Here is an 18,458-nt window from a genome sequence, read left to right on the forward strand (position 1 = left end):
GTGACTCCTTCACTTGTGGGTGAAGAAGCACTGATTTTGGAAACACTGCAGACCGACTCCTACAGGCTACAGCCTAGTGTAGGTGGAACAACTGAAATGGTAGCTTCCTCACCATCAGCAAGCAAGGGCAGGTTTCTTAAACACAGGAGAAACAAGAATGCTGGGACTGGAGATCAGTTCCTGGTTGCATCTCACTTGCAACCTCAGCCAGCAAGTTTAGAAGCTGACCACCCCGAAAGGCCCAGGTTGGCAGGTGATGAACAGGGGCAGGAGGAGGAGGCTGCTTCTTCCTTGCCAATCTCCTCAGTGTTTTCTACAGCTCTTAATGCACCAGCATTTCTAATGACCACATTATTTCCCAGGATTGCTGCTGATGGACTTGTTGGTAGTCTTCTAAACCAGGCATCCCATTTGCAAAGTCTTCCACCGGGCATCTCTGAGATATTCCTAAATCCTGAAGCTCAAGTCCAACCCACCCTGGGGAGCCTTTCAGATACACCTGGTATGAAGGCTGGTGGAGACTTCTCTGCAGATGCTACCAGCACCAGTAGAGGATTTAATTCATACACCTCTGAAGAGCAAGTTCCCATCACAAGTGACTCTATTGGAGGAGGAGGAAGAGAAGACTCAGTAGCTGATTTGCCACCATGGGACCCCAATTCGACTCTGTCAGATTGGACAGCACACCACCAGAGAGTGATGCGCTCAGATGATGTTTTCATGGATGGGTAACTATTTGGAGCTGGGGCTATTCGAAGCCTTCCCCTTCCTCCAAATATTTATGGACTGCAGCCATTGTAGTCCAGAACATTTAGTAGTCTGTGGGACTTGTAGTCTAGAACATTTAGAGGGCACCAAGTTGGGTAAGGATAGCCTCAAGTGAGAGGCAGTCATTTCAATGCTGAGATCAATGTAGGACATGCAAAATTAAGATTATTCATGAATTGGGACAGCTTTCTGTTAAATGAGATGTTTGGTGCTTAAGATCAGGAACTGAGGTCTTGCTTTGGGTGGCCTCACTTGTGGAAGCAAGGTGAGAGGTGTCTGGGCAGGGGGCCTTGCTTAGCTAATACTGCCTCTGGACAAGGGTGAGAGGCATCTACAAGCTCCCTTCAGATATCATTAGCTGCAAATAACCCCCCATTGCTCCAGTCAGGGTTTAAAACCATTCTACACAGGGTCTAAACCACTGAGCCTCTTGGGCTTGCTAATCAGAAGGTCAGTTGTTTGAATCCCTGCGATGGAGTGAGCTCCTGTTGCTCTGTCCCAGCTCCTGCCAACCTAGCAGTTCGAAAGCACACCAGTGCAAGTAGATAAATAGGTACCGCTGTGGCGGGAAGGTAAATGGCATTTCCGTGCACTCTGGCTTCTGTCACGGTGTTCCATTGAGGCAGAAGCGGTTTAGTTATGCTGGCCACATGTCCCAGAAAGCTGTCTGTGAACAAACGCTGGCTCCCTCGGCCTAAAAGCGAGATGAGCGTCACAACCCCATAGTCGCCTTTGACTGGATGTAACCATCCAGGGGTCCTTTACCTTTTTTTACCTTACTTTTTATAATAGTTCAAATGGTGGATCTTCAACTGCCAGGACTGCAGTTTATTTCATTTTCACAATATATTGATGGCTTTTCTGCTTCATTCCTGAGACCTCCCCACACCTGAAATGGCCGTAATAGCAGAATTTTACAAGTGGCAACTGCAACAAAATGTGGCAGTGTGTCCTCCTCACCCATTAACAGAATGCCTCTGTTCACAGTGCTAGACAGCCATGTCCTCGGGGTTATTTCATTCCATCCTCACTTGATTTTCTATTTTCTTTTCCATCTCCAACATTCCTCGGCTATTGAGCACATTCGCTTCTCATTAGCCCCCACCCACCCACCGTGCTTCCTTAGATTATTTTTTATTTAAGATTATTGTTTTTGCTCTTTTTATTTATTTATTCATTTTGCAAAGCAGATGTTGTAATACTGAGCTACGCTCTTTCCCCAGATATTTCCTCCCCCCCCTTCATATGCAAATAACCTGCTTTTTTATTATTATTAACAGCCTAACCAAAGAGTGGTAACTAACAATGTTCTGCCGCCGTTTTCAGTTTACAAAAGCAGAGTGTTGATGCAGTTGGGCTGTGGAGGCGTATTCACTTTTGCAATTCTTTTTGGTGGTTTTTTTTGTCCTTTTGAAATTCAGCAGGGAGATTGAATATCTGTGGTTGCTCATAATAAATTAGGGCATCTTTCAGTGCCTCATGGAAAGACCAGCAGATTTATTGTTCTATCAACTTTCATGGACTAACATCCCCTTTATCAGATGCAGGAAGGATTGTTGTTACTTCGGAGGCATATATGTATTATATAGTGAGATGTTAAAGGAAAACAATTGGGCTTTGGAAGGGATATTTGTAGTTTAGCCTCCATTTGGGGGGATAATCCCCACCTCCTTCCCCACTCGCACTCCCTCTCTCTTTCTCTCCACTCAGCTTTGCGGTTGTGTCTGACGATGCCTGTGGCTCTGGCAACTACACTGCGGAGATGAGCCTACAGGCTGTAGCCATGGGCAAGACTCCATCTCTCCCTAACAATTTCCTGGCCCAGATCATTCTGCAGGACAACAGAAGCCACCTGACTCTGAGCGTCAAGTCGTGCTGCGTTACACCCACCTCCAGGCCTGTGGGTTCAGAGGCTGCCTGCTGTCTTTTCCCCAGGTCAGGTGGGGAAGCAACTTGAGGCTGAAGGATGCTTGGTGTGAGGCGGGAAATGGATGCTCCAGAACCTACCTTTGTCTGGGGCGTCAGGGACTATAGAAAGGGATGCTGTTTGTCGTCTTGGTGGTGGTGGGGAGTGCATGGATTTGGCCTTAGATATTCAGGATGTAATTGACAGCCATATAGGGATGCGGGTGGTGCTGTGGTCTAAACCACTGAGCCTCTTGAGCTTGCCGGTCAGAAGGTTGGAGGTTCGAATCCCCGCGACGGGTGAGCTCTGTCCCAGCATCTTCCAACTTAGCAGTTCGAAAGCACACCAGTGCAAGTATATAAATAGGTACTGCTGTGGTGGGAAGGTAAACAACGTTTCCATGTGCTCTGGTTTCTGTCACTGTGTTCCGTTGTGCCAGAAGCGGTTTAGTCATGCTGGCCACATGACCCGGAAAGCTGTCTGTGGACAAACGCTGGCTCCCTTGGCCTGAAAGTAAGATGAGCACCACAACCCCATAGTCGCCTTTGACTGGACTGAACTGTCCAGGGGCCCTTTACCTTTACCTTTACCTGGGCAGCCATATCTGAGTTCAAGAGGGCATTGCTCCCATGTCAAATTGGTTAGAGGCCCAGGAGGAGGAGTTTTCACTTTTCCCCGTTTTTGCTTGGCCTGGCCTGATGGTTGCACCAACAAGACCAAGAACACATTAGAAAAGCTCTGCAAGATCAGAAAGCAAATGAAAAGACTCCTTAAACCCAGTTTCATGTTTCTGACAGTGGCCAGACAGCTGCTTCTGGGAAAAGGGAACAAGATGCACTTTCATTTATTTATTTGTTACGTTTATGAGACGCCGCATAAAATTAAATCCCGTGAGAGTTGTACAAGATTAAATATATAAATGAATGAAACATCTTCATAATTATTGGTTGCACTTATTAGTTGCTTTTCTAAAACCAAAAACAAAAGGACTCCCCTGTCTCCCTGCGCTGTTTTGAAGGTTCCCCAGGCACACATATCCCTAGCCAGTTCAGGGGACACACAGGACAGGCTGGGAATGCCCTGTTACACTAATGGAAGTCCTTGCATGGTTTTCAGCTAGGAGGACTTGTTAATGTAGTTGAATCTGGTCCAGGGATATTATAGTGAACAGCAAGAGTAGGAAAATTGGGGGTGTGGTCAAAAGTTGCAGAATGGATCAACCGTGCAATCCAGAAGTAAGTCCTATTGAATTTAGTGGGTCTTACTCCCAGGTAAGAGGGGTTGGGCTTGCAACATTAGGCTGTTATCTACATCCTTTGGTGCAACAGCCGTGAAATCCCCAGCCTCTTCCAACAGCTGATTTGTCTGCTCCAACCCTAACAGCTTATTCAGAACCTGTGCCAACTGTTAGCAGGAAACTCCCCCACACACAATCCATAGGTGGCAAATGGTCATTTTGGCTGTTCGCCTGTATCTTTGTGCCAGATGCAAATCCATTTGCCCTTGGCCTCGACTACAAGAGGACAAATTCATTAATTCATGGTGACTTTCCTTCACTGTCATTATCCGTACGTGAAGGCTTAGGGGTGGCTTGCCAGCAGGAAGGATCGCTTCTGCCATGTTGTCAGCCGAAAGAGGATCAAGGGAATCATAGAGAACCCACACAACATCTGGATGAGTCAGCTTAGCAAAATCACCTTGACTTTTTTTTTTAAAAGGAGGGATTTCTCCAGCCCTGGGCAAACACTCTATTCCATAATGCAATAAGACCCCATTGGCAGTGACCCCATTGACTGCTGAAAGAGCATGGCTGTTCAGATCCGGCCAGGTGCCACATCAGCAAATTGTAGGAATATCACAAGTTACAAACTCAGAACCAACCATCTATGTAATCCAGACAGCTGTCAAAGGTATAAGGTAAAGGTAAAGGGACCCCTGACCATTAGGTCCAGTCGTGGCCGACTCTGGGGTTGCTCGCTTTATTGGCCGAGGGAGCCGGCGTACAGCTTCCGGGTCATGTGGCCAGCATGACTAAGCCGCTTCTGGTGAACCAGAGCAGCGCACGGAAACGCCGTTTGCCTTCCCGCTGGAGTGGTACCTATTTATCTACTGGCACTTTGAGGTGATTTTGAACTGCTAGGTTGGCAGGAGCAGGGACCAAGGAATGGGAGCTGACCCTGTCGCGGGGATTCGAACCACTGACCTTCTGATCGGCAAGTCCTAGGCTCCACCTGCGAATATGGGGTTTTCATTCCTCAGCTAATAACAGATAGTGAGAGGTTTGTAATCCGAAAATATATCTCATTCTCCCACCACCACCTTTAAATTCAGCAGCATCTGGGCCCATCACAGCATGTCCAGAGTTTGAATTCCTTGTTCCTTGTTCAGTTAAGGATTCTCAACAGTTTGTGAATTTCCAGTTTGCTGATTTGGTGCATATTGAGCCGCTATGCAGGTGATTCTCTCTCTCTCTCTCTCAACTAGATCACTGAGGGAATGCGCACATATTCAAGTGCTCCAGAACAGCAAATCCCAAACAGCCAACTTCACCATCCAACTTTTTCAGATGGTGAGCCACACTGTGGCTTATCTGCACTGTGAACTCAGTGTCTGCCTGAGTGACGATGCTGGATGTGAACAGGTGAGCTCCGTTAGAAGACAGAGGACCAAAGGGTGCCGCTAGAGGTGTAAGGGTAGAAAATACCTTTCAAGGGTATTTTCAAGGGTAGAAAATACACCTTACACCTTTCAAGAGGTGTAAGGGTAGAAAATAGATGCACTGTGTAATTTACCCCTCTTTTAGTTTGTTGGCAAGGATGCAAGCTAAGGCATCTATCTGAGCTGAGCTGCCTTAGTAGCAGCTCAGGTTTAGCAAATATTCTCTAAGCAGCTGATGTCTACGCAGTTGTTATGCTACCTAGCAGCCGAGTTTTAGCAATGATCGTTTTAAACAATTAAGAAAAAAGAAAGTGCTGAGATTCTGTAAGCAGGTATGTGAGCGTGAAGAAGCTAACCTACTGTACAAAGGTAACATTTGCATTTTCTGCTTCACTCACTTCCGGCCCCCTCCCCCGCACTGACATGTGACCCTGGGGAGGTTGCCCAGAAAAGAACAGGGTACCTCTGAGCATATCCAGAATGCCTCTCCTTCCAAAAGTGTCCGTAGGTGTCAGAGACTGCCTCTAGGTCCCGGCTCACAAAGGACCAACGCTAGCCGGTAGAACGGTATAAAGTCTTTATTGAAGTATAGTTTCCATTTCCAAATCTTAGCGTGCGTCTCTACGTCTATTCCCTAGATCGGCGAAGTCCCATCTGAATCTCCGCCTCCTGTACACCAGTTCAAGACCCTAGCCTTGCTCCACCTTTTGCGTCTCTCCTTTCGCCTCTGGGTCCTACCACCCCCCGGGGTTCCTTCCTTCCTGGATGCCTCGGATGCGGACCCTTCGGATTCCTCCCCCTCCCTTCGGCGGGCTTTAGGACCTGGCTCCCTTTCCGGGCTGCTCATTGCGCCTCCCTCTGTTACATTTGAACTTGGCGCGCGCGCGCTGTCTCCGACCCTCCTCTCTACCGTTTCCTCGCTCTCCGACGCAGGCGTGGCTGCTGCCGGAGAGCTGCCTGTCGCTGGTGCCTGGAACTCCTCCCCCCTGCTGCTCTCTGGTGGCGTAGCTGGTCCGGATCTCCAGCTGCTGCTCTCTGAATCCCCTCTGGTCCCTCCTTCCTGAGGTGCCCCTCTTGGCAACCCCCCAGCTCTGCCCACGGGAGCCCCTTTCTGTGAATCCTCCGATTCGCTGGAGAGACTTAGGGACCTTGGTCGGCTATCGTCGCTAACTTCTCCCTCCGATTCCTCTCCATCCGTCCCTTCTGCTCCTGAACCCCTGACATCCATCCCCCCCTCGAAGCCCCCCCTTCCCCCCTCCCCTCCTTCCGGTGTGGGTTCTGGGTGCTCCGTCGTGGCGGGGGTGAGTGCCGGATACAGTTCTTCCCCCGTGTCGTACATCACATCGGGCAGGTCTGGCTCTTCCTCCGTGCGCTCGTCGACGTCGATCTCCTCTGCTTCCATCTCCCTGCCTTCGTGTTCAAATCCCACGTCCTCCCCCAACACGTCCATGTCCATCTCTCCCCCGTTCCCCTCTGAGGGTGATGCCTGCCAGGGACCCCCCAGCCACTTCCTGCGCCACTGCTCCTCTGGTTGAGTATCCCACCAATAGGAGCGGTCTGAGGCAGAACCCGAGGTTGAACCCTCCGGAGAGCGTATGTGTGGTGCCGTCTCCTCGTCCGAGTCGAACCCCAGGAACGTGCTGCCTGAAAGTGTGGGTGTGAAGAGCCAGTCGTCGAAATACTCGGCTGGCATGGGCCTGTGTGGGAAAATGGCATGGAACTCTTCCTTGAGAAGAGGCTCGTCCAAGGCATAGCCCGGCACCCAACTGTTGGCGCTGGCCGGGGTATCCTCTCTGGCAAGAAGGTATTCTACTCCCTCTTCCCCCCATCTCGAGTCTAAAATCTCTGTGGCTTCGTTGATGCGCTCCCCTCTTGGCGACCCCCCTTCCCTGGGTCCTTCTCTGGGCGGATCTGGTGCTGTGCCTGGCTCCTGAAATCTATGCGGTGCTTTGTAGGGCGTGAGCACCGATCTATGGAACACCGGATGCATTCTGGAACCCTCCGGAAGCGCTAACCGGAAGGCCACTGGATTGACCTGTGCCTGGACTTGGTAAGGCCCTAGCTGCTTATGCCCTAGCTTCTTCTTGGCCAACGATTTGGTCGGCACTGCTTGCGCTGCTAACCAGACCCAGTCTCCCACCTGTATGTCTTCCCCTACTCTCCTGTGTCTGTCAGCCTGCAGTTTGTATGCGTGCTTGGCCAGTTCCAACTGCCTCCTAAGCTGTTCGTGGACTTCCTGCAACTCTGACGCTAAGTCTTCCGCTGCCTGCGGCTCCCCCTCCCCCACTCTCTCTAAACCTGGGAAGGTTCTGGGATGCCTCCCGTTGTTGGCGAAGAACGGCGTCACCCCCGTCGACACGTGCTTCGTATTGTTGTAAGCGAACTCTGCGAGGGGCAGGTAGTCCACCCACGTGTTAGGCTGCTGATTGGCGTAGCATCTCAGGTACTGCTGCATGATGGCGTTGACCCTCTCCGCTTGTCCGTTGGTCTGCGGGTGTCTCGCCGACGCTAGATTGATCTTGACGTTCAGGATGCCCATCAACTTTTGCCAGAAGTTCGAGATGAACTGCCGCCCCCGGTCGGATAGAATAGATCGTGGCAGACCGTGGACCTTAAACACGTGGTCTATGAACAGCCTGGCGGTCTGTTCTGCCGTGGGCACCTTCGCACACGGGATGAAGTGTGCCATCTTGGTAAACATGTCCACCACCACAAGCACTGCCGTCTTTCCCCTCGAACTGGGCAGATCCGTGACAAAGTCCAGGGCCACCCGTTCCCACGGCTCAGACGGCGTCTGCAACGGTTCCAGCAATCCCGCCGGCGGTTTGTGCACTGACTTGGCTCTTTGGCAGGTGTCGCATCTCGAGACGTAATCCGCTACTTCCCCCCGCATCTTGGGCCACCAAAAGTCTCTGGTCACTAGTTCTACAGTCTTTTCTCTGCCAAAGTGCCCGGCAGTGGGGGCGTCGTGTAGCTGCTGCAGCACCCTCGCGCGGAGGTCATTCCCCGGCACGTAGAGTGCTCCCTTGCGGATGAGCAACCCGTCTCTGATCTGGAACTCGTCGTCCTTCACCGTGCCCTTGTGCACCTCCTCCATCTTGGCTTGCGCGAAGGGGTCCTCCTGCAACGCTCGACGTACGGCGTCCAGATCCACGGTCGCCGAAGCGCAAGCCCACGCTTCCGGTGCGAAAATGTGCTTGGCTGCCGACGGTGCCTCCTCCTCGAGGTATTGCGGCTTTCTGGACAAGGCATCCGCCATGATGTTGTTGTCACCCGGGATGTACTCTATCTTGAAGTCGAAGTCCGCGAAGAACTCTGCCCATCTAATGTGCCTCTGATTCAGGAACCTCGCCGTGCGCCAGTACTCTAGATTCTTGTGGTCCGTGCGGACCTGCACTGTGTGTCTGGCTCCGATAAGGAAGTGCCGCCACGCCTTGAACGCTGCATGGATGGCTAGCAACTCCCTGTCCCAGATGGTGTAATTCTGCTCCGACTTGCTGAGCTTCCTTGAGTAGAAGGCGCACGGCCTCCAGTCCCCCTGCTGGTCTTGTTGCAACAGTACAGCTCCCACGGCTCTGTCTGAGGCGTCTGTCTCCACCCTCATTGGTCTGCTGGGATTCACATGCAGCAGCTGCTCCTCGGACGCGAAGAGACGCTTGAGTTTCTGAAAGGACTGCTCCGCTTCCTCCGTCCAGAGAAACTTCTTCTTCTTGGAGCTGAGCGTGTCGGTGATGGCCGCCGTTTGCATAGCGAACCCCTTGATGAACTTGCGATAAAAGTTGGCAAAGCCGACAAACCGCTGGACTTCCTTCCGATTGCGCGGGCTTTTCCAGTCCAATACTGAGCGAACCTTGGCGCTGTCCATGGCGAGCCCCTTGTCCGACAGTTTATAGCCCAGGAAATCCACCTCCGTCACGTCGAACTGGCACTTCTCCAGCTTGGCGTACAGCCTGTGCTCCTTTAGTCTCTGCAGAACTTCCCTGACATCCCTCTCGTGCGCCTCTCGCGACTCAGAAAATATCAGGATGTCGTCCAGGAAGCATACGCACTTCTTGTAAAGGAGTCCCGCCAACACGTGATGCATAAAGGCTTGAAAACAGTGAGAGCCATTTTGTAATCCGAAGGGCATAACTCTGTATTCGTAGGTGCCCAGTGGTGTGAACATGGCCGTCTTCCACTCGTCGCCCTCCCGCACACGAATCAGGTTGTACGCGCCTCGCAGATCCAACTTGGTGAAAACGCGTCCTTTCCTTACCGTCGCGAGCAGGTCGTCTATTTTGGGCATGGGGAAGGACGAGGGCTTGGTTTTCGAGTTCAAAATTCGAAAGTCCACTACAAGCCTCTTCTGGGGCGTGTCTCGCTTCTTCACAAAGAATACTGGGCTGCCCCCTACAGCTTTCGACTCCCGGATGAACCCGCGCTTCAAATTGTGGTCTATGAACTCCCTAAGTTCCTGCAGTTCATCCTCAGACATGGAATACAGTTTCCCTGTTGGCAGCGTCGCCCCCGGCAGGAGATCAATCTTGCAGTCATAGGGTCTGTGGGGGGGTAGCTTGTCCGCTTCCTTCTCGCAGAACACCTCCAAAAATTCAGAATACTTGAGAGGTACTGCTTGCAGCGTGCCCAAATGTAACTGTGGGTCATCCTCCTCCCCTTCTGGTCTAGGCAGAATGCAGTGTTCCGCACAGTAGGAGGAGCCAAAAGTCAGTTGGCGTTGGTACCATGCCAATGCTGGGCTGTGCCTGTGTAGCCAACTCATTCCCAGAACTACTGGCGTGTCCGACAATTGGGTGACGTTGAAGCTGATTATTTCTCGGTGATTCCCAATTTGCATCACCATAGGTGGTGTCTGCTGTACCACCTGCCCCCCTAGCAGTTCCCTGCCATCCACTGTGACAACGTTCAGGGGCAGTGTGGCTGGCAGTAGCGCTATGTTGTGTTGTTGAAGGAATTCCAGTGCGATAAAGTCCGCATTACTGCCAGAGTCAATCGTAATCGGCACTTCTAAAGTGAGACCACTGGGCAGCTGGAGCGATGCGGTGAGCTGCACCACTGGTTTGGGCGGGAGGGGATCCGTGGGCTTCAAAATCTCTGGGGACTTCTTTACTGACTCGCCTGGCTGGCCCCCAGTGCTTCTGTTTCCAGCCAGACTCCTTCGTTTCCCTGCTGTGGTTCACTTTGCTGAGTTGCTCCCATTACTGTCATTGAAGCTGCAGTGTGCTTGTGGAGCCTCTGGGGACACTCTTTCGCCATGTGCTTAGGACTTTCACAGATGTAACACTTCCTGTTCCCTCTAGGCTGCTTTGTTTTGACTGCTCCCGGTGTTAAGGCTCTGGTGGCTGATTGAGCTCTAGCACCGCCGATCTCCATTGGCTCCTCCCCCCCTGCTTGCGGAGGCGTTGATTGCGCACGCGCGACATCCCTGGGCAAGAGGGAGGGCGCTCTGGCTGGTGTGCGTCCCCAACGCCCTTCTTCTCTGTCCCATGGGCGGTCCTCCAGCCTCACCCCCACTGCGAGCGATCTGTCCACCACTTCCTGGGTGCTTTTGGGTCTCTCCCCCCGCGCTATCTCATCCTTGATTTGGGGGTTCAATCCTTCCCAATAAAGATCTCTAACGGGGGGGGAATCCTTGTCCCACCCCAAGGCATTGACCAATGCAAAAAAGCGGGAGTGATACTGCCTCACGCTGGCTTTCCCTTGTCTCAGCCCAAATATGTCCTTACGGGCAATGTCAATGTCTATTTTCGATAGAAAGCAAGAATCCATCGCTTTAATGAATGCAGCTGAACTCTGGAGCGCTGGGTCCATATCTCTCCACAGATTGCGCAGACATGCTTTCGCGTCTCCATGCAAATGAGACAAGATAAACCCCACTTTTTCCTGCTCATCTCTAAACTCTTTTTCCAGCAGTTTCAGCGCAAACTGCACGTCTGCTCGGAAATTGGGGTACTGCTGTAAATTCCCATCGAAGTGAGATACAATGCTGCCTCCTCTCCTCCCCAACCCGATCCCCTCGGATCTGGACCCCGTTTGTGCCTGCTTAGTAAGCACGTCCAACCTGGCTTGGAGATCTCGGCATGCAGCAGCCGCTTCATCCTCTCTTTTCCTGGAGGCGAGTATCTCTGCGCTGAGCTGCGTTACCGCTTCTTGCAGGGAAGCAATTTGCTCTTCAGTAGACATGTCGCTTGACTCTTGTGAGCTCCCAAGGCACCAGTCCTCTTTCCTCCCTGCTTCGCTCCCCACACGCCGCTTGAGTCAAAGAGAACTGATGAAAACTTTGTGAGATGGGACTTACTGTCAGAGACTGCCTCTAGGTCCCGGCTCACAAAGGACCAACGCTAGCCGGTAGAACGGTATAAAGTCTTTATTGAAGTATAGTTTCCATTTCCAAATCTTAGCGTGCGTCTCTACGTCTATTCCCTAGATCGGCGAAGTCCCATCTGAATCTCCGCCTCCTGTACACCAGTTCAAGACCCTAGCCTTGCTCCACCTTTTGCGTCTCTCCTTTCGCCTCTGGGTCCTACCACCCCCCGGGGTTCCTTCCTTCCTGGATGCCTCGGATGCGGACCCTTCGGATTCCTCCCCCTCCCTTCGGCGGGCTTTAGGACCTGGCTCCCTTTCCGGGCTGCTCATTGCGCCTCCCTCTGTTACATTTGAACTTGGCGCGCGCGCGCTGTCTCCGACCCTCCTCTCTACCGTTTCCTCGCTCTCCGACGCAGGCGTGGCTGCTGCCGGAGAGCTGCCTGTCGCTGGTGCCTGGAACTCCTCCCCCCTGCTGCTCTCTGGTGGCGTAGCTGGTCCGGATCTCCAGCTGCTGCTCTCTGAATCCCCTCTGGTCCCTCCTTCCTGAGGTGCCCCTCTTGGCAACCCCCCAGCTCTGCCCACGGGAGCCCCTTTCTGTGAATCCTCCGATTCGCTGGAGAGACTTAGGGACCTTGGTCGGCTATCGTCGCTAACTTCTCCCTCCGATTCCTCTCCATCCGTCCCTTCTGCTCCTGAACCCCTGACAGTAGGATTTGGGGAACAAAGGGAAGACACTTTTAGACATGACATCCAAACCAAATTATCAGGCGGTAATTACCCCCCTGACTTATTTTCTTGCTTTATTTAATGTGTTATGTTTCTCCCCTTCCTCTCTTCTCCAGTTGCTGTTCTGTAACCAACTCCTGCCGCAGACTGCCATTCTAGAAACCAAAAAATCTTTGGATAAAAATAAAGCCTTTTGCTGGACCTTGCATCTCTGCAGAGGAGAATTTAGGGGAGCATGACCAGTTTGGTCACCCAGGGTGTGGACTCTTGGGGGCATAGGAGCGAATTCTTAGGAGTCGTGGGGGCTTCAGCCCCCCCACAATAAAATATTTGAGGGGGCCGGGTCCCCACAAAGATAATGGACATTCCCATTCAAATAGTGTGTCTGTGCACTACGTCATGTGATCAACTATGTGCGGCAGGGCTTACCTGGACCCCTACAATATTTTATTCAGGGCTGCAGGGGAAGCCACAACTATTATTTAGAACGTAGCTTGAGAGGCGGGGGGTGCTGAATTATGGCATTGCACAGGGCACTGCTGAAATATGAGGCCCCAAGGTCCCCTACTGCACTCTGAGCCTTAATGGGGTTCTTTCCCCTTTCCAATTTGTGTGGGTGTTTTAATGTTGTGCTTTCAAGGGATAAATAATGTGATAATAATAAACTGAGCTGCAGCCTCCACATTAAATAATCCTTCCATTTCCTTCCCAGAGCTGCTTAAGTACCCTTTCCAAGTCAAGCAGCAGGGACAGTTACCAAACCCGCCACAACATAATCTCCTTCGGACCGGTTCCAAAGACCCAGGTAGAGTTTACACCTGGACCAGTTACAGGTGTGTGTGTGTGTGTGTGTGTGTGGCCTGTGTTCTTCATTCTTCCCCTTGCCTCAAGGTTTCCAGGTAGCAACTAGAGAGTTGCACAAGTCTAGCAGCTAGAGCCTTCTGCTGCCAAGGTGTTTTGGACCACAACTTCCATCACAGCCCTAGTCAGCACATCCCTTTGCTGCTGGGACATATCATAGAATTACAGAGTTGGAAGGGACATGAGGATCATTTAGTCCAACCCTCTGCAATGCAGGAATCTTTAGCCCAACGTGGGGCTTGAACCCACAAGCCTGAGATTGTGAGTCTTATGCTCTACTGGCTGAGCTATCCAACTGGTGGTCTGATGGGAGTTGCAGTCCAACATACCTGGTGAGCATCAAGTTGAGGAAGGCTGAATATGCTCCTGCCAACCTAGCAGTTCGAAAGCACGTCAAAGTGCAAGTAGATAAATAGGTACCACTCCGGCGGGAAGGTAAACGGTGTTTCCGTGCGCTGCTCTGGTTCACCAGAAGTGGCTTAGTCATGCTGGCCACATGACCCAGAAGCTGTGCACCGGCTCCCTCGGCCAATAAATTGAGATGAGTGCCGCAACCCCAGAGTCGGTCATGACTGGACCTAATGGTCAGGGGTCCCTTTACCTTTACCTTATACCTGGTGAGCACCAAGTTGAGGAAGGCTGAATTTGCTCCTTGGATCTGGGTAACGGATTTAAGTCTAACGTCTGCCATGAGTTTGGTGGATAACTTTGGGCAAATAATTCTCCCACAGTTGCCTACCTGTGAAACTCTTGCAGGATTGCTGGGATGTGCAGAGAGATGTGCAATGCATTCTTGAAGCAGGAGAGAGAAAAGACATTCCCTATAAATGATAAATATGAGCAGTATACTAGCTGCTGGCTTTTCCTAGGGTTGCAACAAGGTCATCAGAAAAGGAGTGCTTGAAGGGACATCATCACAGGTTGAGAAGCGGGGATTAAAATTAGGTTTGCTAATCCCCTCACCTTTGCACCCCTGCTGTGGGCGAAAGCAAAGGACAGACAGGCTTAGGCTGGGTTCTTTTGTTCCAGCTCCACATTTTTTATGGCTTGATCCCATGCATATTTCAGCAAAAGTGAGCCCTGCAGGATTCGAGTTCTACTATCTTAGGGATGAGGGGCCGCGGGTGGCGCTGTGGGTTAAACCACAGAGCATAGGACCTGCCGATCAAAAGGTCGGCGGTTCGAATCCCTGCGGCGGGGTGAGCTCCCGTCGTTCGGTCCCAGCTCCTGCCCACCTAGCAGTTTGAAAGCACCCCTAAGTGCAAGTAGATAAATAGGGACCGCTTTCTAGCGGGTAAACGGCGTTTTCGTGTGCTGCACTGGTGCTGGCTCGCCAGATGCAGCTTAGTCACGCTGGCCACGTGACCTGGAAGTGTCTTCGGACAGTGCCAGCTCCCAGCCTCTTGAGCGAGATGAGCGCACAACCCTAGAGTCAGACACGACTGGCCCTGACGGGCAGGGGTACCTTTACCTTTACCTATCTTAGGGATGATGGGTCTGATTTCTAAGCATGACCTTCTCTTCTGCCAGCATTCAAGGATTGACATGCACACAAATGAGTGAACGTTGGGGGGGGGAGGACATGCATTCACAAACACATGCACACTAACCCCACACACTCAGGGGTGGCTGGTGCCCATTAGGAGTGGTGGGGTAGAGAGCAATGCTCTTGATCCCTCTTGATCCTTTTCTGCTGCAGAATATTTTTTACATGCCACCACAATTTCTGAGTGGCAAGCTCAGGGTTTGGTTTCCTTGGAATGAAGGTCAGCAGAGAATATGGTGTCTCTGGGATACAGTCGTACCTCGGAAGTTGAACGGAATCCATTCCAGAAGTCCGTTCGACTTCCAAAATGTTCGGAAATCAAGGCGCGGCTTCCGATTGGCTGCAGGAAGCTCCTGCAGCCAACTGGAAGCTGTGGAAGCCACGTTGGACGCTCGGCTTCCAAAAGAACATTCGCAAACCAGAACACTCACTTCTGGTTTTGCGGTGTTTGGGAGCACAAACATTCGAGTCGCAAGGCGTTCGTCAACCAAGGTACGACTGTACAGTGGTACCTCGGGTTAAGAACTTAATTCGTTCTGGAGGTCCGTTCTTAACCTGAAACTGTTCTTAACCTGAAGCACCACTTTAGCTAATGGGGCCTTCCACTGCCGCCACACTATCGGTGTGCGATTTCTGTTCTCATCCTGAAACAAAGTTCTTAACCCGAGGTACTATTTCTGGGTTAGCAGAGTCTTTAACCTGAAGTGTCTGTAACCTGAAGCATCTGTAACCCGAGGTACCACTGTATATGGTTTTATTTACACATGTATGCCACCTGAGCATAGGATGGAGGTGATCACAGCAGCAACACCCCAACAGATCTTGCTTGCCCCCAGGTTCCCAGGGGAGCCCCTGCACAGAGCAAAACATGCCTCAGTGTCTCCATCTTACACTCACCAACTCTATTGTTTCCCTATGTTGCAGCTCAGTGAGGGCGGTGGGGGAAAGCCAGCCCATTAGGCTGGAGAGCACCATTGCTGTTGCAGCTCTTGCAACATCTTTGAGATGCTGATGAGGGCAAAATGGCCATTACCTTAACACAGGGACTGATTGGGCAGGTTCTGCAGCCTCTTCAACTAGATTCTAACTCTTACTGGATGTAGGACTGCAGGCCTGGAAGGGATTCAAGGATATCATCCAGGCTGACCCCACAAAACCCATAACAGCATCTGTCTCCTCAGGCTGGCCAAGTGTTCAGGATTTCAGCTTCTCCATCACATGGGCTCCTGGATTGCCACTGCCAGTCCTGCATCTTGGGTTGGACATTTGCACAGTGCCGGTGGCACTTTGTTCTCACCTGCGGGGAATTTTAAATTTACATGTCTGCAATACGGGGGACACCTAGGAAAGAATTACTACCACGTTGCAACATTGGCCAATCCCACCCAACTCTCGTTCCATTTATCTTTCCAGGATCTGACATGACCATGATGCTCCCTGCTCTTCTAGGCTTATCGACCGGCATTGTTGTCTTAACGTCTGTCGTCGTACTTCTCTGGTTGTATCGGAAGCGCCAAATCAAAATGGCAGCAGCCTTGGAGCCCCAAAGAATGGAAGCTCCTTGAAGCCCTCAGTGCTAGCTGCTGCCAGTAGCTATGCCATGATTCGATGCTGCTGCCGCTGCCGCCAGTGTAAATTGGGAACACACTGCTGCTTGCTTTTTAAGTCTCTGCTTCTCTCTCTCCCTTCCTTCTTCATGAGAGAACCTAAGAACTGCAGAGGTGTCACTGGAGTGGGCGGCACATTCTGAAAGAGAGAAAAGGCTTGGCTTGAAAAGGTTTTGATGGGCTAATGGACCCCATGTGAGTTGTGTCTCCACCTTGGAGACTGGAAGTTCAGAAGCCAAGGTTGAGAAGAAAGAGGGGCCCTTCTTTAGAGCCTAGTTGGCAGCATTGATCCTAAATAATTTGGGAGTAGAAATTCCCAAGAGTTGACAGGGGTCAGGAATCTTCCTCCTGAAAGGAGATTGTTGGGTTTCACGGTTATTATCTCCTGGGATTTAACTGCCGTATCCCTGTTTTTTCCATGCTCTACTGTGTTAGCAATATTTGCTGCAGCATTACAACTACTGGCTTAACGTTCAGACGATACTGGTCAGGCACCTTGGCTTGCATTCATGTGGAAGGAATTTGTCCAAGTCAAGAAAGAGGTCACAGATCTGAAGGGAGGGGGAGGGAAATGAAAGGATAAGCAAACAGGTCCTTTGCGATCCATGGAAGTTAGAAGAGCTGAACCGAGACTTCTCCCTGGATAGTTCCCTGTTTATCAGCAGCGGTGCTGTCTAGACAGGACTAGGGGGGCAGCAGTAGTCCAGGGCTGGTGGGTCCCCCAACTGCAGCTGGGCTGACGTGCCTAATTTTAAAGGAAGTAAAGTATTGCATATTGACCGGGGGCAGGCGTAAGACCACTCAGGTTCAGAGTTTAAAGTTTCTTAACTGCACCTCTGCTGTTTATTCTTTAGAAATCCTTTAGCTGCTGGAAAAAAATGACTCGTGGGTTCCTTGCATCTCTCCCACTACCCTGCCTTCCCAGTCATTTGCTTTCTGAATGTGATTAATCATAGTGCCTTGATAGCTTGTGCATCAGTTTTTAGGGTTCCTTTGTCCTTCACCTCATCCACCTAGCCAGGCTGCTTAATCTGTTGACATAGAGAAAACTATGATTCCCAACTGATTTGGAGATTAGTGCTCCTTTGGCACTGACATCACAATGCCTGTTGATTCATTTTTCAGTTTGGTATTCTGCGCTCTAACATCATTTTGGGCTTTTTCTCTGCCTCGAAGGAAAAGGTGTATGATATTGTGAAGTGGGATTTGGGGCCAAGTTTGGGCAGATGATTACTTCAAGCTGAAGTTCTAGTCACTAGACTTGACTGACTTGATTCATAGAACCTGCTTTCTGTACTAGACCCTGGAAGCATGTGAAATAATAAAGGATGCCTCTGAGCTTGTGCACAGTTCTCTTCCTTGCCGACAAAAACTTTTTAAACTTACCTACAACTGGGGGTGGGGAGGAATTTTCAGGACAACAAAATCCAGATGTTGAAATTTGGCAGCTCTCAGTTCTGCAATTCAGCTTTGTGTCTGATAGATCATAGAGAGAGAGAGAGAGAGAGAGAGAGAGAGAGAGAGAGAGGGAGGGAGAGGGAGAGGAAGTGTGCAATTAAGTGAAATTAATTCCCTTTCTCACTGCTGGTCAGATTATGAAGCAACTTGAGCCACTGACCAGCAGGACTCATAAAAGTTTAATTACTTGTTGGGATGTTTCTGCAGGGTTGAGCTGTTTGGGATGGGTTGGGGATTTTCCCTTCTTATGTAACTTCATAAACCACACCACACCATTCCTGAGTGAAGGAGTTAAGCAGGAGACATTTGAGAATCAGGTGTGCCATGTGATCACCCTGGGACTTCCCAGACACTGCACACTAGTGGTGACATAGTGTTTGTGGAGTTTCTGCCTAACATCCCTACCAATGCTCCCTCAGGCAAGGTTTCCTCCTGAGAAAATGTGCACCGGATGATCATACCCTTTTGCATATATGGAACACGTTACCACCCAGCTCTTCTACAAAGCAGGCAAACACAAGGCATCAAAATCAGTAACATCGCTATTGAAGCACGCCTAACAACACATACAGTGTATTCATTTGTTTATTTAAAAACTTACAGTGTCAACAGAACGAAAGAGTCA

General features: G+C 50.9%; 1 protein-coding gene across 1 annotated transcript in view; it reads left to right on the top strand.

Annotated features, from left to right (window-relative positions):
• LOC310750662 (uromodulin-like) overlaps window positions 1–17,671 on the top strand; it is a 32,718-nt gene extending 15,047 nt beyond the window's left edge. Inside the window, exons 2-5 of the mRNA XM_083589140.1 lie at window positions 2,479–2,703; window positions 5,159–5,315; window positions 13,074–13,194; window positions 16,182–17,671. Coding sequence (XP_083445266.1) covers window positions 2,531–2,703; window positions 5,159–5,315; window positions 13,074–13,194; window positions 16,182–16,333 — 603 coding nt within the window. The 5' untranslated portion in view covers window positions 2,479–2,530 and the 3' untranslated portion in view covers window positions 16,334–17,671. The remainder of the gene's footprint in view (window positions 1–2,478; window positions 2,704–5,158; window positions 5,316–13,073; window positions 13,195–16,181) is intronic.
• The last annotated feature ends 787 nt before the right edge of the window (window positions 17,672–18,458 follow it).

Source organism: Podarcis filfolensis (assembly GCF_964270895.1).
Source record: "Podarcis filfolensis genome assembly, chromosome: 15".
Lineage (NCBI taxonomy): Eukaryota > Metazoa > Chordata > Lepidosauria > Squamata > Lacertidae > Podarcis > Podarcis filfolensis.